At 42.7% G+C, this 24,981-nt stretch overlaps 2 protein-coding genes across 2 annotated transcripts; both read left to right on the forward strand.

Annotated features, from left to right (window-relative positions):
- The first annotated feature begins 5,253 nt into the window (after positions 1 to 5,253).
- On the forward strand, positions 5,254 to 9,898 carry btbd17b (BTB (POZ) domain containing 17b). Its single transcript, XM_050068965.1, has 3 exons — positions 5,254 to 5,541; positions 6,847 to 7,132; positions 7,486 to 9,898. The coding sequence occupies exons 1-3, from the start codon at positions 5,454 to 5,456 to the stop codon at positions 8,558 to 8,560; spliced, it is 1,449 nt and encodes a 482-aa protein (XP_049924922.1). The 5' UTR covers positions 5,254 to 5,453; the 3' UTR covers positions 8,561 to 9,898.
- Positions 9,899 to 11,098: 1,200 nt separating this feature from the next.
- Positions 11,099 to 24,524, forward strand: LOC126405173 (dual specificity mitogen-activated protein kinase kinase 6-like). Its single transcript, XM_050068761.1, has 12 exons — positions 11,099 to 11,429; positions 15,143 to 15,212; positions 16,914 to 16,962; positions 17,051 to 17,164; positions 17,405 to 17,524; positions 17,637 to 17,753; positions 19,517 to 19,568; positions 19,663 to 19,790; positions 20,304 to 20,381; positions 21,764 to 21,903; positions 22,146 to 22,191; positions 22,457 to 24,524. Exons 1-12 carry the CDS (start codon positions 11,411 to 11,413, stop codon positions 22,538 to 22,540), a joined length of 1,017 nt encoding a protein of 338 aa, XP_049924718.1. The 5' UTR covers positions 11,099 to 11,410; the 3' UTR covers positions 22,541 to 24,524.
- Positions 24,525 to 24,981: the final 457 nt, after the last annotated feature.

Below are 24,981 nucleotides of genomic sequence, written 5' to 3' on the forward strand. Positions count from 1 at the left end.
TCTAATAAAACTGGAGTCCACCATACTCTTTTTAAGGATAGGTACTAAAGTGCAGTCATCATCAAAGGGAAGACTGTGCCTCCAGTTTGCAGAGCCACCTGGTGGAAAATATTGTTACCAGAGAGATGGACTCTTGTGTTACATAATCAAATCAGATTACACAACAACACAAAACAGATCTTGTTATTGATCTGTTGTGCGCCAAACCACTTAACAGTCATTTGATAAATAGGAACATCGAGCGATGACATTGATTTAAAGCTTTTAAATTCTCCCTACTGGATAAAATTGGAAAATATTCCTGAACATTTTTGTTTTTGGAATAACACATCAAAAAGTTGCTGGAATACTTTGTTAAATAGGAAATTACAATCTTTATTATTGTGTTAAAAAATACTCAATATCATAGGTTGCTCTTTGTATATTTTAATGTTGTATTTTAGTGTGACAAGGCATTTTTTTTGTATATTTTATTACACATTTTTATTTACCTCTGCTTGTTTGCCCAGACTGTGTGAATATTTAAAGGGACAGTTCACCAAATTAAAAATACATATTTTATTTCTTACCTGTATAGAGCTGTTTATCAGTCTTGCTTGATTTGGTATGAGTTGCTGAGTGTTGGACATATCAGCTCTAGAGATGTCTGCCTTCTCCTGAACAGGGTTTGAAACTAGATGGCACTCGACTTGTAGCGCTCAAAGTCAACCGGGTTTCTCGCCAAAGTTGTCAAAATCCGGCGCTTGGGCAGTGACTTGCGGCAGCAGACACTGACGAAAAAAGCCGTCCTGTAACATTGGTGTGCTACGCGGCTGCTCGCTGTCATAAGCCCCTTTTACACTGCCAGATTTTCGGCGAATGTTGGGCCGTTTTGCCGGCAAGCTGCAAGCGTTTAGACACACAGAGCCGGATTGTGAGTTGATCCGAGGTGCCCAATTTTCTGCCTCTTAGGGTAGTTATATTGGCAGAACACTTTTAGTTTAAACAGACCGAGGCGGCCTTCCGCAACGGGAGGGGCTGTTGATGACTTGTGGGAGGAGCTGTTGATGACGCCGCACGTGCGACCCACTGGTGGTGGATAAACAGGAAACAGTTGATAGCAGGAATTAGCGAGCAGCTAGTAGCAAGAGGGAAACACAAACCTGACAGACACTGTAAAGATGAGCAGCTGGGGAGACAAGGAATTGTGCACCCTCCTTGCCCTCGCCAACGAAGAGGCAATTAACCGTCAGATGACGGGGACAGTGAAGAACGGGCCGACTTATGAGAGAATCGCCGAAGGACTGACCAGCCGCGGCTTCCCTCCCACGTCACTGTTCACACGCTGAGCTACGCGTTTTGTTACTTGCTCACGCCGCCCATTGCCCCGAAAAAGGCGCTTTCTGTATAAACAAAAGTAGGAAGCCGGCATTTTGCTGCACTCCCCGAATGCTGAAAGAAGACTGATTGGGCTTTCCTACAAATTTGCACAGTTCCTCAATAAAAAGGGCTATAGTTTAACGCGGCGGGATGCGAAGGAAAGTTTAAGCAGGAAAGTCTGATGAGGGTGGGCAGGTGGGCAGTGGATGGGTCCAACAGACACCAACTTTCACCCAGGAAAGTGGCGTTTGTGTTCCATAACATTATAAAGCCAAACCCTGTTCATTTTTTCCTAAACCTAACCACACGCTTTTGTTTTGAAAGAAACTGTGTGTAAACTGGAAATTTCCTGTGAAAACCCAAGTGTATTTTGAAAGAAGACAGTGCATGTAACAGGCAGAACTTGACACGGTGTCCCAGAATGTCAAAACAACCAACGCACCCAGGGTACTGTTGACGTCATATGACCAAACGTCAATACGTGGAGAAGCTGGAGTGAGAGTGTGTTGTCAAAGCAACCCCACCACCCAAAAAATAAAGAAATATATATGGAAAAACCCAGCAACAATGTCTATTTCCAAAAATCATGACCCACTTACGCAAGATAATCCACAGACGTTGTTGTGAGCAGTTTCATGTATGAACTATTTTTTCTTTCGGACAAACTGCACCTGAAAACCACATGACTGTGCAGAAGGCTGAGCTGTAACGTTAGCTAACTCAGTTGTGCTAGTTTTCAAATGCTTTTTTTTTTTTAGCACCACAAGCCAAGTGCCATCTAGTTCCATTATATCTGAGAGGAGGCAGACATCTCTACAGCCAATATCTCCATTACTAGACAACTCACACCAAAACAATCTAGACTGATAAATAGCACTACGGGTAAGAGGAAAAATATGTAGTTTTGATTCTGGGGTGAACTGTCCCTTTAAAGTCACAAAACTTCTCTCATCATCTCCCTTCCTCATTTAGTTGTGAAACTTACAGTTAGGAAAAAGACAGTGTCACAAAGAAATAGGCCAAATAATACCATTGCAACATTAAATATGCTGCCTAGTGCAGTTTGGCAGGCATGTTGACGTGCCTGGAAATATGACCCAACAACAGACTGCAGTTTTATTCATTTGTACCTCTTTTTATTCATTGTACTCTCAGTGCATTCAATATGTAAATGTGTGTTTATATCCAAAGCCATTTGTGTCATGTTTGGGAGTTGTGGTTATCTAGTGCATCCCCTCTGGCTTCAGCACAAGAGTAAGGTCATCCAGGACACCTTGCTGAAGCTCACTGTGGCGTTCCCCCTGTCCTAAACGAACTGTTTATACTGCGTGATGGAGCCCCCTGTGGTGCATCGATCCCTCAATGGATCCCGTCCTGAGGGGTGCTCTCACAAACCCAGCAGCTCGTCAATCTGTCCCTTTGCATTGTGGTCCTTTTAGATTCTTAATAGGAGCTGATCTCAAAGGAGAAAGCAATGTGACCTTAATGAAGGGCATGGCCTTTTATAGATGCACACATACAGAGGGCTTTGGGTTCATTCTGTTTTCATCATGTGGCTCAACAACAGTTGCCTGAGTTGCTTTTACGTATACCCAGTGTTTAAATAGATCACCAGATAGTCCAATGCATTAAAGGTCACCCCAAAATAAAAAATACATGTTTTTCCTCTTACCTATAGTGCTATTTATCAAGATTGTTTTGGTGTGAGGTGCTGAGTGCTGGAGATATCAGCCATAGAGATGTCTGCCTTCTCTCGACTATAATGGAACTAGATCGAACTCAGCTTGTGGTGCTCAAAGTGCCAAAAAAATACATTTGAGAATCTCAACAGCAATGTCTCTTTCCAGGAATCATGACCTGGTTATTTAAGATAATCCACAGACCTTGTTGTGAGCAGTTTCATGTAGTCTGTCTACCTACAGAGGGAAGGAAGCAAGGAAGCAAGGAAGCAAGGAAGCAAAGAAGGATGTGTGCATCTGCTCATGGACGATAGGTTCATGCTCGCTATAGTGTGAGATGTTAACATTTAGGGCATCCTTCTCAACTAAGCTATAATGTTAGCTAGCTCAGTGGTGCTAGGTGAGCTGGTGGATGCACATTTCCTTCTATGTGGTGATTCGGTTTGCAGGTGTAGTTCAGTAGAAAGAAAATAGTTCCCACATGACACTGCTCACAACAAGGTCTGTGGATTACCCTGAGTAACAGTCATGATTTCTAGAAAGAGACATTGCTGTTGAATTTTTCAAATGTATTTTTTGGCACTTTGAGCACCACAAGCTGAGTGCCATCTAGTTCCATTATATTCAAGAGAAGGCAGACATCTGTACGGCCGATATCTGCGACACTCAGCAATTTACACCAAAATAATCTAGGTTAATAAATAGCTCTACAGGTAAGAGGCGCAATATGTATTCTACAATTTTGGGGTGAACTGTCCCTTTAACACAAGTCTCATTATTTAAAGACTCATAGCAAAAAACTCATGAATCTTATTTCTGTGCATTGGTATCCAAACAAATAGAAGATGCCATCATACATTATAATCCCATGCCTTGTCTATGTTGTCTGGTCCAGTTTGTTGCAGCAGGCTTCATTAGGGCTCCCCGGCAGCACCGCTCTCCTCCGAGAACCTGTCAGGTTATTCATAGCAGTGCAGGCTCAGGTTGGGGTCCCGCAGGATGTTTCTTCTCTTGCATTTTTACTGCAGCCTGGCAGCCCTCGGGGCATCACCACAACCCAGTTCACTGTGAGATGATGCCTCTCCTTGTCTGTCTAGTTTTGGAGCTATTTTAAACACATTTGTCACATTGCAGCATGTTAGTGTAAATATTCTGATTGGACTAACAGCCTAGTGAGATGCAATGAATATAAAAAAATCAGATCCATACTTACTTTTTGGAGAATATTTTAACTGGGGTCTCAGTATTGACTGACCCATCTCTGACTGACAGATCAATGCTAACTGAGGGATACATAAATGGCACTGTAAACATCTCTTTGAGCCATGACCAGAGGCGTTATCTATTGTTGTCATCGCTGCCATTTCACATTAAAACATACTCTTCTAGTATCCCAGATGCCATATTTTATTCGAGGATGTGTGACTATTCCATGTCATGTGGCTCCCTTTGAGCTGTTGTAGCATTTCATATTGATTATCATAGCTTGAAGGTTAGTATGTTCCCTGCAAGCTGCAGACCATTAGCTCCATATCCAGCTGGAATTCATATCCCACACATTCATTAAACCCTCTGACCTCTGTGAGGTTTGTGATGCAACGGCTGCACCTGAAACATGCTCTGGATCGGTAACGTGACTCCATAAAATCCTGACTGGCAGTTGGATTTGATAAACAGAGCTCACCTTAAATTAATGAGCGGACCCCGCACCAATGAAATCATCCTCCCATTAGTGAGATTAACATGCCATCAGAGGAATAATTGATCTCAGCTGAGAAACTGTCCTACAAAATGGATTGTGAATTTTGACTGACTGCAGTTTGTCACACATATTAAACCTCAATTACTTTTGGCAGATAGTCTCAGTGGCAACCTACTGTGATTAACTGACTAATTATATGATGCTGAATGTATTTAACTTAGGTATCATAAACAACATTTTGCAGTGCAGGAGATTCGCTGCATTCTGGGTGCCATTAAAACATGAAACTGTGTTAATATTGATTGTTAATAGTGCCTAACCTCCCTGACTTTTAAACTAAAAAAAACAGAAAAACAAAAACCATTAAGCTGAGTCCTTGGCTGGCCCAGTGCCGCTGATCAATGCCATGTAACATCCAAAAGGAATGGATGGAGAAATTCAAAATCAAAGCTGTCGCTATAGCAACGCCCCTGCCAGATTCCACCAATCAATGGAGTCCGTGGGGTTGCGAGATGCGCCAGGGAAAGGCCAGCGTCCTACATAAAGAGTGCGGGACAGGGAGCCGGGCGGCACACACGGGGCAACACACCTTTCTGCACGCACACGACAAAAAGGCACAGCAGCAGGAGGAAGAGTCAGGAGAAGAGTGGCACAGAGTAAGGAAGAGAGGGGGAAAGGACAAAGGAAGAGAGGCAGGGAATAACTGAGAAGATATGATACGCTCATGTGAACAAGGGATCCCTGCCTGGGTCTGTGTGGGCACCCTGCTCCTCTTAATCTGCTCTGTCACAGTTAGAGGAGGTAAGACATCAAATGCCATCAGTAGTTTGAATTGTTTGATTTTAGAGAGTCTATCACTCTTTCTTTAATATCCTACATTGTAAGAGAAGCTGTATTGTTCTATTTCAGTCCAGCTTCCCCCATACTGTCAGTGGGTAGTAGGGCACAGCATGAATGTGTGGCTCGTGCTCAGCCTCAGGGCAGGGGATGGTTATTTATCTATTCTACTCATCCTATCCTCATCTATCTGTCTGCTGGGTGCAGGGAGAGACAGGCAAGTCCATTTGCTGCCTGGCTTTGTGCCGGCTCAGTGATACAGTACAGTACAAGCGCTGAGGGAAAGCTTTTCTTACTCTTTAATGAAGATCTGACTTTGACTGATTTTGACCAAAGCCATTGAAGGCCACATTCCTTCGCTGACAGATTAGATTTCATTTAAAAATTTACCCGCGAGCCAAGGCTCATCTAATCCTATATTTAGGGACTGTGTATAAAATGTTTTATTCAGTGTTTTCAGCTCTTCTCAGCTTGAGTGGAAGAGACTCTGAAACATTTTTTATTCATAACTTTTTACTTTGAATTGAACCTCTCATGTTTTTTTTTCTTTCAGAATCAGGAAAAAAATCCTGCTTTCCCAGTTGTGATGAATTTGGTGATTTCTTTTTCAATTGGTCTCAGTGTGCCAGAATCATTTGTCAAAACACACCCCCACACCATCCTCAGCTGGCTCAGGGTGCTCGCTGGCTAATTGGAAAAAGGTTACTTTGAAGTGGGGGTGCTTGATTGTGGTGGAGATATGAAGACTGTGAGGCGTTCCAGGGAGCCAATGTGCTCCCCCTGTGTCTCATTAAACCCCCAGTAATAGGCCAACAAGGCTGCTGATGGCTGTGGCAGAATGGAAACAGCAGCGTGTCATGCTGAGTCTTTCATGTGTGATTCTCCAGTATGTGCCACTTGTGTTTGGGCCCACAGAAGCAGCCGTCTGCATAGCGCTGCGAACTCAGTATTTGTTTCTGAGGCACCTGGTGTCGGAGGTTTTCTGAGTCAGCCACCTGGCTTGTTCACTAATAATTGAGACCAGAAGAATGTGCAAGTCTGCTCTTCCCCTGACACATATTATCAGTTGTGGTTTAGCCGAAGAGTTAGGGAGCACTTTTCCACTTCTTGCTGTGTCAAACCTGATTTAAGTTGTAGAACAAACGCACACGAATTCTGCTGTGGGATCTTGGAAAGCAGAGTCAGACTGCTGCAAATTACAGTGATGAAAATAGAAAAGAAGGAAGAACTGTGCTGCTAGTCCATCATCTTGTCCTCTCTTTTCCACAGCTGCCCTTAAGCAGGAGGTAACAGTGGACAATGGGGCCACGGTGCTGAATCACTCCATGAGTTTGGTGCAGCGTATGGAGACCCTGCTGGCCCTGGGGAATGGCAGTGATGTCACTCTGCGGGTGCAGACCATCAACACGGACGAGGTGAAGGTGATCCAGGCCCACAGTCTGGTTCTCACGCTGCAGAGTGACGTGTTTGAGGAACTGCTGCTCAGTCGCAACAACAGCGCTGTGGTTTTGAGAGAGACGCCCGACTGTGCAGCTGTCTTTGACAAGTTTGTCAGGTGAGGATGACTCCGGTTGTGATCTTTTCTTCAGAGTTCATCAAGCTCAATGAGATGGAAGCATTTAAGACACAGTGGAGCTACTTGTAGATGCCACTGAATTTTCCACAAGTATAAAGTTTAGATCTTCACACACCATTTTGCCTCTCTCCTTGGAGAAGTGAGATGCTCCATCTTGTGAAATATTCTAAAATTACACCTGCTGCTTGAGGCTCATAGTCGAAAATCGGACAGTGTGGGTTTATACAGTGACTCAGATGTGAGGAGAGAAAACAAGTATTATGCCTTCCTGAAATATATATATTTTTAAGCATGTCTTAGATGACTATTCCAGCTTTGTTTTTCTCTTGCAGGTATCTGTACTGTGGTGACATCTCAGTGCGGCTAGATCAGGCCATTTCTCTGCATAAGTTGGCCAGCAAGTACCACGTGTGGGCCTTGCAACAGGGTCTGACCCAATATATGACCCAGCATCTGTGTAGTGATTCGCCCTCTGGCCATGTGATTGGCTGGTACAACTATGCATTACAAATTGGGGACATGGTCCTGCGGGACAGCTGCCTACAGTACCTGTCCTGGAACCTGTCTTCTGTGCTGCAGAGCGGAGAATGGGGCTCTATCAGCGAGGACCTGCTCCTCTCCTTGCTTCAGCGCTCTGACCTCATTCTGCAGAGTGAGCTGGAGCTCTACGAGGCCCTGGAGGCCTGGATTAGCCAGAACCAGCCTGTCAGTTCGACAGTTGAAAATGCCCTAAGGGCTGTTCGATATGGCATGATCCCCCCTCAGCACCTCTTCCGTCTTCAGAAGCAGTCTGCCCTCATGAAGAAGCATTATGAGTCAATCCGTGATCTGCTCTACCTTGCTTTCCAATTTCACTCCGCCTCACCTATCCAACTGGCCAAGTACTTTGATGTCAACTGCAGCATTTTCACTCCCCGTAACTACCTGTCTACCTCCTGGGGTTCCCCTTGGGTCATCAACAACCCCACCCGTGATGACCGCAGTTTCAGCTTCCAGACCCAGCTCGGGCCCAGTGGCCATGACTCCAGTAAGAGAGTTACTTGGAACGCCCTATTCTCCCCTCGCTGGCTCCCACTCAGTGCCAGGTCATCCTATACTGAGCTGGGTGCCATGCAGCCTACGCGCACAGACGGAGGTCGACCTCGCATCATTGTAACACCAGCCACTTCCAGTCCAGACTTTGCCGGTGTGAGTTTCCAGAAGACTGTGATTGTGATGGCAAGACAGCAAGGAAAAATAGTGGTCCGCCACGTCTACAACTTCCACCAAAGCACAGAGGAGGCCGGGGATTTCCTGGTGGATGCCGACCTGCAGCGCCGTGCATCAGAGTACCTGATTGACAGCTCCCTCTATCTGCACATTGTAATAAAACCTCTCTACCATACCCTCCTTGTTGCCAAGAAGTAGCGACAGGAATTTGGTGTGGCCTTACCATTGGTCATCCACACTCCACTCTCACAGTCACATGCACATGCTCCAAAGTAAACTCATATCCCAGCCCGTCTTCATGCTTCAGGTCTGTGACATTTCCATTGTTGATTAGTTTGTGCATTTTGTTGTCTTCCAGCTATTCAACAAGGAGGTGTTTGATACAGTAAAGGACTCACAATATAACGGCTCAGCAGTAATTATCACAGTAATGATGGTGGGTTTTACAATATTTCATGCATACAAAAAAAACTTCACTGTACTGTATTTGTTCAGGTATTCTTTAGTCCAGCGGTTTGTTCCTTGAATTTATTAAATCTATGTGATGGTTAATGTTGTTTGCATAGGTGCTTTAGAAGTTTTGCTTTAAAATAAAATGTTATTGCTGTTAATTTTTATGCATTTCACCATTCAGCAGTCAAATATAGCTTTCAGTTCATTTCACTTATATCCTGTGACATACTCTTATATACTTGTTTGTTGTTTACATACCAAAATGTGTAAATTAAAGTGCAATCCCATTATCAGCGTTCCTTTGAATAGGCAACTGTAGTTGACTTGCAAGCAGTGGTGGGGAAACTACATTTAAACTGTAGTTTAGCTACTTCACAATTAAAAGTAGCTAAATTAAATCTTAACTACATTAAAATAACTTGCTTGTTAAAGTGAAACTGTTTCCAAAAAGTAGTTCAACTACACCCAAACAACAGCACAGGAAATGGTCACAATCTGAGTCTAAAATCTCATATTGTTACACGGAGGTACAACTGAACTCACACTGCTTAAAGTGTAGGTGTGTTAGATTTAGGGACGGGGGCAGGCAAATCCTCATTGAGGCAGCCTGAGGATGAGTATTAGGAAAAGGATAGAAAGCAGTTGTGCGGGTGGAATCAAGAAAATGCTAAACTTATAGGGAAATTCATAGTCTTTGATTGCAGACAACTGTCATTAAATGACAACTGCGGCCAATTAGCTGTAGCATTGTGCCATTTTGTATGGCAAAAATACGTCATGACAGTGCTTAAAATATGTAGCTTGTAATTAACTACATAAACTTCATGACCCAAAGTAGTTCATTACCAAAAAAGCTACTGAGATTTCAGTGTAATTAAACTGCCACCCATCAGCCTAGATAAACCAGTAATTGAACTACATGTAGTTCACTAAACCCCAACACTGCTTGCAAGACAGTGAGTCCTTTGGTATTTTTTTTAAATTTATTTATTGTTCCACGTGCATTTTATCTAAACCAATATGTGATTTTCATCCTGAAACAAAAAATATTAATAAAAGACAATAAAACAAAAAAAAAGTCTGTGTTTGCCTGTATTGAATTTGCAGAAATAAACTTTATTGAAGCAACAATAATGTATGATCTCACTGTAGTTTGATGATTTTGATGAGTTACAGCAGACATGTCCAAAGTCGGGGCCTGGGGGCCAGTCGTGGCCCGTGGAATGAATGAAAATATCCCCAGTTTGTCTTTTAAAATATAGTATATGTGGTCGACTTGTTTATACAAGCAGGATCACTTTGCGTTTTTTCTGTGCACCCCACGATGGTACGACTATCATGCACTCTGTAACCATGCACCTAGTAGGAGGCGGTAAACAAGAAAAGAACGGTCACCTAACAGCAAACATTTCCTGCTAAATAGTGGACATGGCCACAGCAAAAACGTAAATGCCACATCTCTACCATCTCTTCATTAGCCCCGTGCACTCAGGCCGTTGATATCTCCAGATACACAATATCTAAGTATGTCAAAAGCCACACACAGGGAGACAGGGCGTGAGGAGGCTTCCGATGGGTAGTGACCAGTTTCTTTGCAGCTGTAAGCCCAGCTAACAGTGCTAATTTTTTTGAGCAATGTCAAGTCAGTCTTAGGAAAATCATTTAAGTGTGGAAGACGAGCAAGGAACGCTATTCAAACATCTCCGAGAGATTAGAAGCAATCCAGAACCTCGCCAGCTGACACTGGGCAAAAGGCGGGGTACACCCTGGACAGGTCGTCAGACTATCGCAGGGCCAAGATATGGAGACAGACAACCATTCACACCTACAGGCAATTTAGATTCACCAATTAAGCTAACCTGCATGTCTTTGGATTGTGGGAGGAAGTTGGAGTACCTGGAGAAAACCCACGCTGACATGGGGAGAACATGCAAACTCTGCACCTACCCTGTGTTGGAAGGGGTCTAAATGCCTGCCGTAATATAAGCTGATAACATTTGATAACCAGACCACTTGTGCAGCTTGTGCAGGAGCAGTGAAATGTTGAATACTTTTGCAGGGAAAGATGCGTTTGTCTCATTGGATGTAATTATTTTGTTGTTTTTTAAGAACCCATATGATGCAGGAAGCAGATGGTCCTCAGGTATTTTCACATTATCTAATATGGCCCCCGTTTAAAAAAAGTTTGGACACTCCTGAAAAGACTTTCGCTTTGTGCCCACGCGGTAGAAAACTACATATCCCATGATGCTCGGCGCAAGGCAGGAAATACGCCATTACGTCGTTGGAACCTTCAGCTGTCAGACTTTGGCCACCCTAAAAGTGCAGGTTTTGTTAGCAAACTAACTCGGACTGTACAACCCGCGCTGACTTTATTCAAAGTTGTGCATTCATCTATTAATCGATCTTTGAGCGCGCGAGCCGCCGATCGAAGCGCTAACATTGCACGAGGACGAACCGTTTGATTTAATCGCTGCTAGTTTTTGCACAAGCCAGCGATCCTGAGCGGGTGTAAGGCTAGATGCAGGGAGGGAGGGAGTAAAAGAAGGCAAAAGTCTTTGTGCTTCCCTTCCCCCTCATCAAAGCAAAGGGGAAATGTCTCTGTCTAAAGGAGGTAAGTGGGTTTTTTCCACTGTTTTTTTTGTGTAAACAACCGTGCATATGTGTCAAACATCGAGCTGCAGTTTGCGTGGAAGTAATTTAGCTAGCTATGTTTGAGAAATGTAACCTTGCCAGGTGGAAAGCTGCATGTATGAGAGGAGGAAAAAGAAGCTAGCGAGCATGTCTTGCTTTCTATCATTATGCGAAGTCTCTAGACAGACTGGTGTCTGAAGATATTCATTAAAGACTCAATGATAGTGCGCGAAAGCGTAGTTTTTATTATTAACATGTTAGCTAAATGCTACACTCGCGTCTTCGTTCCCGTGTTGTTGTTAGCTACCAGCATTTTCTCGACAATAAAGGAGTTTTGCCAAGCTGTAATTATGAACCAACTTGCCCCTCAGCTGGGAAATACCGCGCTGGGGTTAGTTTGTGTCTTTGGGTGAAGTGAAGCACATTGGGACCACAGGTGTTTGTGTTTTTCGGCCTTCTGACTCATGACTGATCGATTGTGTTGAGTCCTTTTGGTTTGGCCACTGTGTTAGCGCAAACATATTTATAGCGTAGCGTCCATGTAAATGCTTTAATGCATGTTTCCCCCCTGGTAATGAAAATCCCTTTATTTTTTAAAAGCAGGCGGCGATGCCAAGGAACCATGGCGCTATCACACACTTGGCTTCCGCCAGTCAGCGAGTCTGTGCTGTGTAATCACTGTGCACTGTTGAATAAAATACACACCTTGGAAAAATCAAGGTCCCTCCTCTGCGTCACACGGGCACACACACACACACACACACACACACAGCATGATGATGATGTCAATTTACATTTCAAGTTCACCGCTTGTGCTGTTACACAATCATACTAGCGTTACCATGGTCGGGAGTACACACTGTTTTGAGAGGGCTGTGTAGATTGGCTGGGTGCTGCTCAGGCAATCACAGCCTTTGGCCTACCATGGCATGTTTTGACTTGCAGCACCAATACCTAGTGCAGCCTCTCTTTTGTTGACAGTTCACTGGCTGCAAGCAGATACTCTATAGCTGCTACACAGGTTCTGTGCTGTAATTGTTGTGTGCACCAAAGCAGGCCAGAGGTGTCTTTGTAAAAGTTATTCCCATTTTCTGGCCACTACAAGGAGTTGTGCCCAGCTGGTCAAAAGGGAGGAGTGGGCTCTAAGTGCATTGCAGTGCCGCTGTTGATGGTATTGCTGAGGCATGTTTAGAGATTGGGTTCTCCCTAACAGCACTGATAGGGTGGTGTGGAAGATTATATGTGCATGAGTCATCCTTTTCTGTATATGGACCCACTCTGAGGGTTGGAGCTTCCTGATGGTGACTCGCCACACAGCTATTGACACTTTGATCCCATGCACAATCCAGAAATTCTTGTTCACATTACGTATGAATTACTGCACTCTGGGTGGTTTCCACTAAACATCTTTTTTGACTTCCTAGGAATTACTGCATTTCCTGTAAAAGCTCACCAATTCACTGCCACTGTCTTTAGTAGCTGATACTTATAACTAACACAGAAGCAGCAGCAGCAGCAAAAATACTGATTTAATCAGGATACTATGATTGATACTTACAATAAAAATATCTTTAGTGTGATAAATCTCTTCCCATGTGAGTGCAGAGATTTTTTTTAATATATAAAATGCATTATGCAACTTGCACCATATTTGGATACAAAGCAAGGTTTCAGTGCACCCATTGATATAAATAGCATGAATTATAAGTGCTGGGATTGCTACTGTGCATCACCCACTCCCTTGAAACACTTGCTGCCAAAATGGTTTCTGTGTACATGTGTTTCACCTGTGCAGCCTCCATATACTTTGACTGCAGCCGAGGCTGATGTCATGGCACTATTGTGTCCTATCGGGCTCAGTTCAAGGACCATGCAGGTCTTGCAGCAGAAAGCTGTTGTGAAGCTAGCCTCAGCTGGCCCTAAAGGGGACAGCAAGCAACAAGCAGGCCAAGTGAAGTGACATCATATTTCCCAAAGGGTCCTGACAGTTGTTGTGTTTTAAGCGGATGTGTCCAGTCTGACTGGCTGTGAGTCATATCCCACTCAACACTCCTGGCTACACTGTCACTGCACACACCGCACACTGCTACCTGAGAAATCCACTATTATTTTACAGTAAATATGTCCAGCAGTAACGTAGACTGAATTGAAACGAAAGAAGCACATATTTTGTCTTAATTTAGTAGTTTTCTAGGTATCTCTTAAAAAGAGGTTATGCATGCCAGAAGTTTTGTTTGCGTGTCACACTAATTTTGGTCCATGAACAAAAGGCTGTCTTATGTGTCAGGTCGTCAGAAGGCTTCGAGTGCTTGTACTTTATCCCACGCAGAGGAAACGCAAAATCTATTTTTGACTGAGCATGTGTGAGTAAATCACACTTCAATCTCTCCCTACCACATGAGACTACTGTAGTCTGTCCAGACACTGTAGGCCTATTTTAGGGCTGCAGCACAAAATGGACCTGTCTGGCATTTCAGCGGTAGGCCATAGAATCTAAAATCTTTTGTAAAACTTCACTTCCCTTCCAGCTTAATCTAGCAAGGAGGGGTTTACCCAATCGTACTTCCTCCACACTAGAGTATTGTGACTCACTCAATGGCAAACACACAACCCCACAGTAATAATGAGAGCTGTTGCATTTCTTCCAAAGTGAAGGTGCTTGTGCAGTAAACCAGTTTCGCTGAACCGGGGTAGAATAATTGCACAGGCCTGCATGCAGCTGTACAAGACCAGGAAATAACCAGCCGGGTCCAAACTGTTTCTCGTCATATCCCAGTGGGTGAAATTGTGACCAAGCAAACGCAAACAGAGGTCAAGAAAAGTGCTCCGTCTTTCCTGTCGACCTTGCAACAAGAGCGAACAGGCTGAACACGAGTGTCCGTGTCAAGAAGAGTTGAGTTGTTTTTCCTGTGTTGCTGCTCGTAGGCCTGGTAGCTGTGTCATTCTGGCAGGGACTCACAGCCCCTTGTGGGAAGTCCCAGAGGCTGCTGGTAAACTGTGTTTATGAATGGACTGCTGTCACTGATTTAACACAGAAAGGTCCCAGAGCTGCACGGTTTACAGCACCATGCTCCAGATATTAAAAAAATGCAAACTCAATTTGAGATTAGGGAAAAAAGTGACATAACGGAAAAACCCATTGATGGTTGAGTTGATAGCAGTTATCGTAATAGTAAAAAAATCTTCCCTAGCACCCCTCCTCCCTTCCATTTGAGTCATCATACCAATGTCGATTAGTCATTTAGTCCTCCTTTTCCCTGTTGCAGGGCCTCAGCTTCGAGTACACCTAATCTCCAGAGAGATAACAGATCATTTGTTGCTGTTTGTGTCAGAGGCAACTGCAAATTGTTTGCAACCTTGAAAAAACTCCTTACTACCAGAATAGAATAAAATTCCCTATCAATAGATTGATGTGGATATATGAAAACAAGCAAAGTCCATTTAGTTTGCACTTAATGCCCTGAATTAGAACTCCTGATCTCTCATGTGGCAGACCTTGTCACTAAACTCAGAGTAGTGTGGCCAGCGGGTTCATAACAGTCTGTAGATGTGAAAGTCCATTTGCCTCAGTCCTTCTACAAAACACTGCCAATCATACCAGCTTGTGGTTGCTGCTAAATACAGCTTTATTGATCACTGCATGTCTATGATGGAGATGAGATGGTAATGGTTTTCTAATTTCTTGTCTCTAAGGGAAGAAGAAGAACCCCGGGCTGAAGCTGGCCAAAGAAGTGTTTGTGCAGCCCCAACCAGCAGCAGCAGCGTAAGGCTCCTTTTTACAGTGTGGAAGTGAGAGCAGCCAAACCATCCTCAGGCCACATCCACACTGATGCGTTTTCATTTCAAAACAAAAATAATCTCTGTAAACACAAGTGTTTTAACACTGATTTAGAAATAAATGTTTATCACTGGACAGTAGAAAGCAGATTGTACTCTGCAGTTGGTTGCGTCATTATAGAAAATACTATTGAGATGGAGGAAAGTAAGACCAGCAGTTTCTTTGCTTGGACTGATAATGAGGTAGAAATGTTACATAAAGTATCACATAAGTATAAAGTGGTCAAGGTGGCGAAAAACAAATCGGGAGTTGTCGCGAAACAAATATAGTGACATGCTAGAGTGATAACATTGTCGGGAGCAATATCTAATGCTGGTGAAAGCCGAGACAATGGGAAAGGAGTACCCACACAAGAAGGTTGAAATTACAAAAGTTATGTAAACAGAGATGTGATGTTTTGGCTTGACACGTCATGACTAATAAGACATTATTGGGAAGGGAACACAAGTGTCAATCAGTACGTTTACATGACACTTGAAAAAAAAACAAATTATTGCCTTAATCCCACTATAACTGGACAACTGAAGTGCATATAAACGCGTTACTCCGACTAATATCAGAGTTCTCCAACTCCGATTAAGACACCCAGATAATGCGATTGGAATTCGATTTTCTCCGGCATGTATACGCCTTAATCAGAATTAAACTAGACAATGCATGTGCGCATGCTCCACACCCCCCGCGCTGGCGTATGACCCCGGAACAGACAAGACATGCTATTGTTGTAGCCCTCCAACAGCATACGGCGTTTTTGTCTGCCTCTCGAAATCACCATGACCACGAGGGATAGCGTGCACCTTATCTGCACAATCAGTAACGCGTACATTACGTACGAGATGAACAAAGCTGTACGATTATCCATCTTGCTGTTGTTCGAAAATGCCAGTCTGCCGCCTGACTCCAGTTGTTTATTATTAAGTGACGTAGTAGGTCAACTGGAAAGGGGGCCGTATTAACCCGCTGAAACGACACATATCGCCACCTAGTGTTGAGGAGGAGGACACGACACATATCGCCACCTAGTGTTGAGGAGGAGGACACGTTCCTGTCAGTAATTAGATTTTCTCAGTTGCATGTAAACTGGGACAAGGACAGAAGTCCGATTAGACGCCAAAATCGAATTTTGAGCATAGCTCGATTAAGCTGTGCATGTAAACGTACTGATTGTCGTCAGTGTCTTCAGAAGTCTCCGTTCCTGCCTGTCCACTGAAACACAATCCCATTTTCAAACTAAAACGGGGTCAGGAGCATTGTCAAAGTTCTCCGATTAGGGATTTCAAAGTACAACAGTAGTGTGGACCCTCGGCGTGAATGTAGCAACAGTTATATGCTTCAAAATGAAAACATATTTGTGTAGATGTAACCTGAGAGGATCTCAAATTCAGAGCCAAAGCTCTAAAATGGCCGGGGCTATAAGAAAGAAATGCAGTACAAAAATGCCAGATGTTTTTTGAGGATTTTAAGATAAAAAATATTACTTTTAGCACTGACTTAAATAAATATTTGTTTCAAAATAATCTTGTAAATGTCTCTAATACACAAGCACAATTTCTCTTAGAATCTGAATTTGCCATCACTGAACATTGTGATTAAAACTGACTACACACGGTCACTCTCTCCCTGCAGGCCACCTCGAGACCTTGACTCAAAAGCTTGCGTCACAATTGGAGATCAGGTAAGCTGTTGTATTCCTCTGAAACATGCCATTGTATTTTTGGCTGTGCTGAACACCCGTTAATGTGACGCCTGCTTCCTGTGTCCAGAACTTTGTGGTGAAGGCCGATGACTTGGAGCAGATTGAAGAGCTGGGCCGGGGAGCGTATGGAGTGGTGGACAAGATGAAACATGTGCCCAGTGGTGTTATCATGGCTGTCAAGGTGGGCTGGGAAGCTACTTCTCAGGTTACTTGATCTGTAAATGAGCCATTTTAAAATAGTACCATGACTCATAGATGTATTCAACATATGAGCTCAACTTGTAAACATTTAGATGAGATCTATTAGAACTACATCATGTCACTCCAAGGGGTGGTATAGGACAGCAGACACCATTTGATTTTAGCTGCATCTGCCCGCTGATGACACTGGCAGCCAAATCTGTGATGTTTGTGTCCCCAGAGGATTCGTGCCACCGTCAACACTCTGGAGCAGAAGAGGCTCCTGATGGATCTGGACATTTCCATGAGGACAGTGGACTGCTTCTACACTGTGACCTTCTATGGCGCCCTCTTCAGAGAGGTGAATAAACTGTCACATTGATGACTGGTATGAACTCTTGCATACATTATGTTGAGTGTGTGGTCATCTTGTTTCTTAATTTTGGGCCACATCTGTTTTTCTGTTTTTCCAGGGGGATGTCTGGATCTGTATGGAGCTGATGGACACGTCCCTGGATAAGTTCTATAAGAAGGTTATCGAGAAAGGCAGAGAAATCCCCGAGGACATCTTGGGCAAGATCACAGTAGCAGTACGTCCTGTCCCATATTTTATACTACAAGTGTACATTAAAGGAATAGTCACACATTTTGGAAGAGCACATGTTTTTGCTTTGTGTCCAAGAGCAAGATAATACTGCTGCTATTGAGCTCCAAGGTTTGGGCCCACCTCCTGTGCTGGGACTCATCTCCAACGTCAGGACCCATGGTGGAAAATCACGCGTTTATCACACTTCCTTATCAAAAATAACGTTTACGGAGCAAATTGTTTTATCATGCTTATCGTTAATGAATAATAAATCAAGCCGCCTACTGATTATATATTTAATGCATTGTATAACGTCCATGTCATTGTACAAGTAGGTCTATTATAAACCGACCGATCACATGTGGTGTTTTTTTGGTCCAGAATATCCTTTGATTATGTTGAAAATAGGAACTTTTGCGGAACATTTTGGACAGACCGTATGCACTGTGCCACAGGAAGTTAGCATAAAGACAAATTAGCTAACAGATTGATGAATGTAATCCAGCTCTATATATACATTTTTCGGTGACATCTGTAACATTGGTAGCATACTAGCTATGTGACATAGAGCACGTGCATAGTGGACCGTACTTCTTTCAACAACATTTTTCACAAAACCGGCTACACACCTGATAGGCCGGCCTCCTCACTTATTTGACACCATGCATTATTAGTCCTGTTTTTGTCTTTGTACTGCTCCGTGCTCATATTCCACAAGATTGGATGTCGGAAAACACTCAAAACAAACTTTTTTGCCATTTCTGTGATGGCATTTTTATCCATCTATAAAGAGATGCATTTCCTTGTGTTGAACACTAGGGGCGTACTCTTTATACTATACGGAAATACTGACGGTCGCAAAACCATTTGCTAACGTTAGCTAGCTAAGCTCATTTTGTTAGCAAACTAACATCATTTCAGCTAATGTTTCTGTTAGTCTGTTAACCACTTTAGCATAGCTAGCTAATGTTCGCAAACTCATAAAGTTAATACAAGTTATTGGCTGCTTTATATTATGTTACCTTCATAAGTTACAGTTGTATAGAAATATAAGGTTGCATTGTTTACCTTCGTACTGTTGGTGGAAGGTGTGTGGCTTATTCAAACGAATAAAAGCATGCCATCATATCCTGGTGATTGTCTTTGAAGGGCGTACACAATATCAGACTTTCTTCTCCAAAGTCGGGACCGAAAAGAATCTAGCGAAGGAGGTGGGCCTAAACCTGGAGGTCTGCAGCCAGACCCTTCTCATTATTTGTGGTTTTACGGAGAGTAAACATGCTGCAGTTATTTCTTGATGAACAATAGCTGGGTGCAGTGACTCTCTGAAGTCTTGTCATACTTGTGAGGTTGTCAGGCAACCAGCAATATAGATGAAACGACTATGTATTGGTGGATAGACTACTGCTCTTCAGGAACAGTTGCATCATCACGCAACTCCTCCTAAAACCACAAATTACCATTTGTACATTTCTGTAGCACCAATCATTTGTGTTTTTTCCCTTCTACTTGGAAATAGCTCTGTGGGTTGAGGCTGCATCCACTTCTTACTTAGATATGTGTTGTTTCATAAAATATGTGAGACTCCAGAGAAATGACATCACCAGACCACACAAAAAGCAAATTTAAAACAACTAACAAAATTTGTTGGTATTTTCTACATATTGTTTTATTGCGGTTCATGAAAAAATACATCTACAGCTAAAGTTCTCGAATACTTCTTGAGAATTCAGCCTTTTTCCTTAATTTGCTCCATTCACTCCACAGATTGTCAAGGCATTAGAGCATCTGCACCGTAACCTGTCAGTGATACACAGAGGTAATCACATCATCGGCGTACACAGCTTTCAGTTTCCACTTTGTTAGCTTGCTGTGCTCTCTCTCATCATTTTCTCAACAACATCCCTCTGCAGATGTGAAGCCCTCCAATGTGCTGATCAACACTAAGGGCCAAGTGAAAATGTGCGACTTTGGCATCAGTGGCCACCTGGTGGACTCTGTGGCCAAAACAATGGATGCAGGCTGTAAGCCCTACATGGCGGTAAGTGGGCACCAGGGATGAGACTTCCAGTACAGGCTAGCTGAAATGAAGAACACCTGAAATTTACAGAGAGATTGCCTGTGCCTGAGGTTTTGCAGCTCCAGAAACATTTTGAAATCTAAACCGCAGACCGATACTAATCAGGCCTCTACTGTCCTCAGCTTTCAAACATCTTGTGTGGAATATAGGTTTACAAAATTAGTCCATTAGTTTATATCTTGTCAAAAAAAAAACACAATTTTAGCTGGCAGATTTTCATCTAATTACACCTTTTCACATCTTTACATGCCTTTTTTAATTCTTTGATTCTTCTCTCTAAATGATGTCTGATTATTGAGATGGCTTTCATCAGTTTGTGTCATTTCAATTCCTTCTTTTTTTAATTAATATCTAGAAAATACATGTTTAAAATGTTCAGCAAACCTTGTTTCCAAAAGGCACAGTATAATTATTATTTAAATTATTTTCACATAGTGGTGGTTCTTAATCTGTTGCTAATAATTTCCATTTCAGCCTGAGCGGATCAACCCTGACCTCAACCAGAAAGGCTACAGTGTCAAGTCAGACATATGGAGTCTTGGTATCACAATGGTGAGTACGGTTGGATATCGAAATGTGGCTCTTAAAGCGTCAGATGGTAACTTTTATGAAAATAACGTTTTGTAATATTTGCAAATGTTCCTATGTTTACACAGCACCAAATGAGACGGATAATCTGTAAAACAAAACAACATTTTTTTGCCTGCCCTAAACCCACTAGCACTACTACTGGGTTTAGGGCAACCAATCAGAGCAGAGGAGTCTCTAATACTGCTGTCGATCATGTCAGTCACTGCTCGTGAACTAAGGTCAAACTGTCAAATTAGGCAGCGCTGATCAAATATGAATCAAGATTCTGTTACTGCATTGCCTGTCTCTTACCTCAGATGTTTTTAGAGAGATATTTTAGTGTACTGTTTAGCTGTGACATGAGAAAGTTTGCTCCGGCTGGTGGGCAGGTCACAAACTTTCTCAATTTACAGCCAAATAGTACCTAAAATATGTTCCTGAAAACATTTGAGGTGAGAAACAGGCAGTGCCTAGTTCGACAGTTTGACCACAGTTCACAAGCAGTGATTGACATGGTTGACAGCTGGGTTAGAGACGACTCCTTCATTTACATGTGGAATGTGATGTGATATGTGTCAAAGTGCATCACAAGGAATGAAATCATAAAAGTATATCCCAGCAGTGAAAGTTGAGCTGCTTTCCGTTTTACACACTCTCAGTTCAGGCTGTGATGAGCGCCTTGTTTTGGTTTGTTTTTTTGACAGTCATAATGTTCCCTTGTAATATACGCCCTCAAGTTGGTCTGCAAATTTCAACAAAAGTATATATCGTCATTGTAATAATTACCACAATGACTAAACTATGTCAAAAGAGATCTCTTTACAGGTAACTCATATTTCCAAACAGCACTAATGCTGAGTCATAGTGACCTTTGATAGTTGTGATACCTGTGTCATGTTGATTCCACATCAGTAATGGTCCATGCTGTCCTCAGTTATCACATAAATGCCGTACAGATTCATAGAATTTACATACAAGTATAGAACAAAATTCAAACATTTTAAAACCTTTACAGAAAGTTAATATTTGAATTGCAGCTGATAGTGCTACTCACCTAGTGTCTGAAAACGTTGCACTGCAGTCATATAATTTAATTCAAGCATGTTTAGTCTTTGTTAAACCAGCCCATCTCTGTCTCCTAGATTTACCTGCAGTTTATTAGCACATCCAAAAGTGACATTTCAAGCTTTGAAGAAGTCGGACTTAGCGCGAAACGTCACTTGTGGATGTGCTAATAAATTGCACTTACGGGAGCTACAGTGTGCAGACCTATTTTCATGTTGTCTATTGCTGTCTTTCTGTCCAGCACCTGCCTCAAACTTTTTTTTTTGATGTGTGTGACTGCTATGTTTTTTGTGTCCTAGATTGAGCTGGCCATTTTGAAATTCCCCTACGACTCATGGGGCACCCCGTTCCAGCAGCTCAAACAGGTGGTGGATGAGCCGTCTCCACAGTTGCCCGCCGACCGTTTCTCCCCAGAGTTTGTAGACTTCATCTCCCAGTGGTGAGCACACAATGACAAATTTACTCACTTGTTCGCCTTGCTGTAAAAGAAAAAGTGGCACTGTTGAGGCCCAGCAGGGGTCAGTGTTTGCTCTGTGTTTACTGAAAAGAGGTAGTGTGTGGAGCTGTTGTGTATGTCACTGGACTACTTTTAGATGTGGTTCTATATGAAGTTATAATACTTTTATATTTTTTATTTTATTCTTTTCTCACTTCTGCGTGTGTCTTTTTTTTTTTTTACAGCTTAAGAAAGAAGCCAAATGAGAGACCAGCTTACACAGAATTAATGGTAAGTAGTTAAGATTTTTTTTTTCTCTTACACCTAAAAAAAAAACAACACATACAAATATTATTATGATTTATGCTACACTGTCCACTCTGCCATTATCAGCAATGCTGCTGTAATGATCAGTGTGCTCTGGTTCTTGCTTTTGTCCACAAGAGGCCAGGCTTTCCCTATTAACCCATGATGTGTGTATTTCACAAGTAAATAACAACATCATTAGATTCAAGAACACATTTCTGAGTTGTTGTTTTTTCCCCCTTTGACGCAGCAACATCCGTTTTTCACCGAGCACGAGCACGACCCCAAAGACACAGACGTGGCCAGTTTTGTCAAGGTCATCCTGGATGACTGATGGGCTCCCTCTGGGCCCCCGGCCCATCAGGGTAGGCGGGACCTCAGCAAACAAACCAATGGTCTACCTTTTTCTTTTTCTTTTTTTTTTTTTTTTTTAAACTCACTGGAATGACAGACTCTTATGCACCCACACACAATGGGGGGTGTCCCAAAGACTGACAGCAGCCCAGCAGCACTGGAGTGGGAGAGTGGTGGTAGTATGAACTTGTACGGTCAAAAACCAACTGGAGAGGTTTAATTCGCTCCTCCAAGCTTCCTGTGTGTGCAATTATTCAACATGACAAATATGAACTGAACCAGATTATTATTATTTTTTTGTCGTCTTCTTTTGTTTTTGCCCCACTGCCCCTTTTTATCTCTCTCTCATCAGAATGGACAGAGCCAGCCATCATTTCTTTGTGACACATATTGTACTTTGAGTTTCATCTGCAAAACCAACAGTTAAATGTGTATGTTGTTGTGTATTGAAAGCTATATTTGCATATGCGTTTGTATGTTTTCTCATTATACAGAGTTTTGATACTGTATATCATCGACAAGTGTGAATTTTACCGGACTAGGGCCTTATTTGTCAGATCGCGTCAGGTGAGCAGTTCCACCTGGTTCTGTGCTGAAGTGACTGGTCAGTGCAGGGGCTGCAGGAGGCTCCAGAGCTGAGGCAAAACATTTAAGAAATGTCAAAGGTCACATTCTGGACGGCAGGAGTTGTAAGTAATTTCCAGATCTCTTGGCAGCGTGAGGCAGGAATGTATAGCATCCTGTATCATCTGATCCCGTAGTGATCCTTCATGCAGCGACCCCTCCGTACTCGTTGTCTTCTTTCTCGGATATTAACGGTTCGGCTTCAGTGCTGCCATCGTCGCTACCTGGAAGTATTCAGGGGTTGCCGAATCAAGCTCACAGCTTTATCTCTTTCTGTGTGCCATTTTGCAAATCGTTCTCATGAATTACTGCATTAATTGTGTTGTTTTTTTTCCCTCTTTTTTTGGACTTGTTCTGGCCTGCGTTTTGATTTTATTTCAGCCGCATTTATCCCTTTTGCCTACCGTTCTCAATTCTGGACTCGGCATAGTCTTTTCATATGAGGCACTTGTGTTTTTGTTTTTTTTTTCCCCAGAGATCGTATCATGCATTACACAGACAGTATGTTAGGGAAATAATTTATGTGTTGAAGATGTAAATACTATCTCCTTTTTAATGTAACATGGCACTGTCCTGACCTGGCAGTGCAGATGAGTGGTAGAGTGGTTGGTAGTAGTTAGTTTTAATGCAGTGTGACACGCATACACAAACACTTGTACTCACAGGGCCAGCTGATTATCATACACCTATTTTGGACTGATGTGCTGTCAGGCTCCACCGCTCAGGTTTCTGTGCTCTCCTTCACGTGGAGACGGCCCCGTTTTATTTCCCCCCCTAGGTCGTGCTCTCCTCGAGTGCCGGACCGAGAACCTCTTTTCAGTCCACGGTGGGCAGCCATTATCTCTTCTCTCTGACCATACTATGCAGAGCCCCTTCGCCCTGGACACACAGCAAGAGGCCCTTGCCATATGGCAGTTCCCCCCCTCCCAAGTGTTCAGAGACTGTGATGATGGTGATGGTGATGATGATAGTGATGATGACTGCCACGCCTCTGTTCATGGTTAGCACTCATCGCCTCTCTGGTTTACACTGTAGTGCGACCTTTATCAAAAAGTCAGTGAGTTAGGAGTATTTATGATTGTGAATAATAAGGGAAAGCTAGCAACACCACAAAGAAGCTGCTATTGTTTTTTTCCCTTTTTATTTTTTATTTTTAGTCGGCCTTCTTTGGATGGCCATTCCCTTGGTGTGTAAAAGTGAGTTTTTACGCTGATCACAATGAGAATGGAACACTTGCTCTACCTCTTACTCCTTCACTCTATTTGCCACCTTTTTATGGGGTGGGACTGACAAACTTGAACTATGGAAAGACAAAAAAATAAAGGCTTTATTGTTCAGTATGTCCGTTTATAGCTTTCCTTTCGAGATTGATGCCGGTCTGGCAATTACAGGAGTAGTTTTTGGGAGGAGTTTTTCCTTATCTGCTTTGAGGGTCCAAGGACAGAGGGATGTTGTATGCTTTAAAGCCCCCTATGGCTAATTGTGATTTGTAATATTGGACTTTATAGATCTAATTGAAATTGAAAATTAATATTTGTACAGCCCTTTGAGGCATGCTTTGTGATTGGGCTACAGTGAACTTTGATTTGACTCATCTGTAATACATTTTGGGCTGCTTTTGGGTATGAAATGTTCTATATAAATAAATTTGCCTTGCCTAGTTCCTGTTCATGTGGGTAATACAGAGATTACAACAATCTCTGAGTTCAAAGGATAAGGCTGGCAATATTCTACTTTTTTCCTATTGCCATGAAAAGACCAAAACTAACTCTACGAATTAAATATATGAACGATTTC

Source organism: Epinephelus moara, chromosome 18 (genome assembly GCF_006386435.1).
Source record: "Epinephelus moara isolate mb chromosome 18, YSFRI_EMoa_1.0, whole genome shotgun sequence".
Lineage (NCBI taxonomy): Eukaryota > Metazoa > Chordata > Actinopteri > Perciformes > Serranidae > Epinephelus > Epinephelus moara.

What these genes read in the sequence shown, in the direction of transcription:
- btbd17b (XM_050068965.1), top strand. Translation starts at nt 5,454, where the DNA reads ATGATACGCTCATGTGAACAAGGGATCCCTGCCTGGGTCTGTGTGGGC. An exon ending in CTCTGTCACAGTTAGAGGAG is followed by an intron (nt 5,542 to 6,846) that starts GTAAGACATCAA and finishes TCTTTTCCACAG; the next exon opens with CTGCCCTTAAGCAGGAGGTA. An exon ending in GTCTTTGACAAGTTTGTCAG is followed by an intron (nt 7,133 to 7,485) that starts GTGAGGATGACT and finishes TTTCTCTTGCAG; the next exon opens with GTATCTGTACTGTGGTGACA.
- LOC126405173 (XM_050068761.1), top strand. An exon ending in GGAGTCTTGGTATCACAATG is followed by an intron (nt 20,382 to 21,763) that starts GTGAGTACGGTT and finishes TTTGTGTCCTAG; the next exon opens with ATTGAGCTGGCCATTTTGAA. An exon ending in GTAGACTTCATCTCCCAGTG is followed by an intron (nt 21,904 to 22,145) that starts GTGAGCACACAA and finishes TTTTTTTTACAG; the next exon opens with CTTAAGAAAGAAGCCAAATG.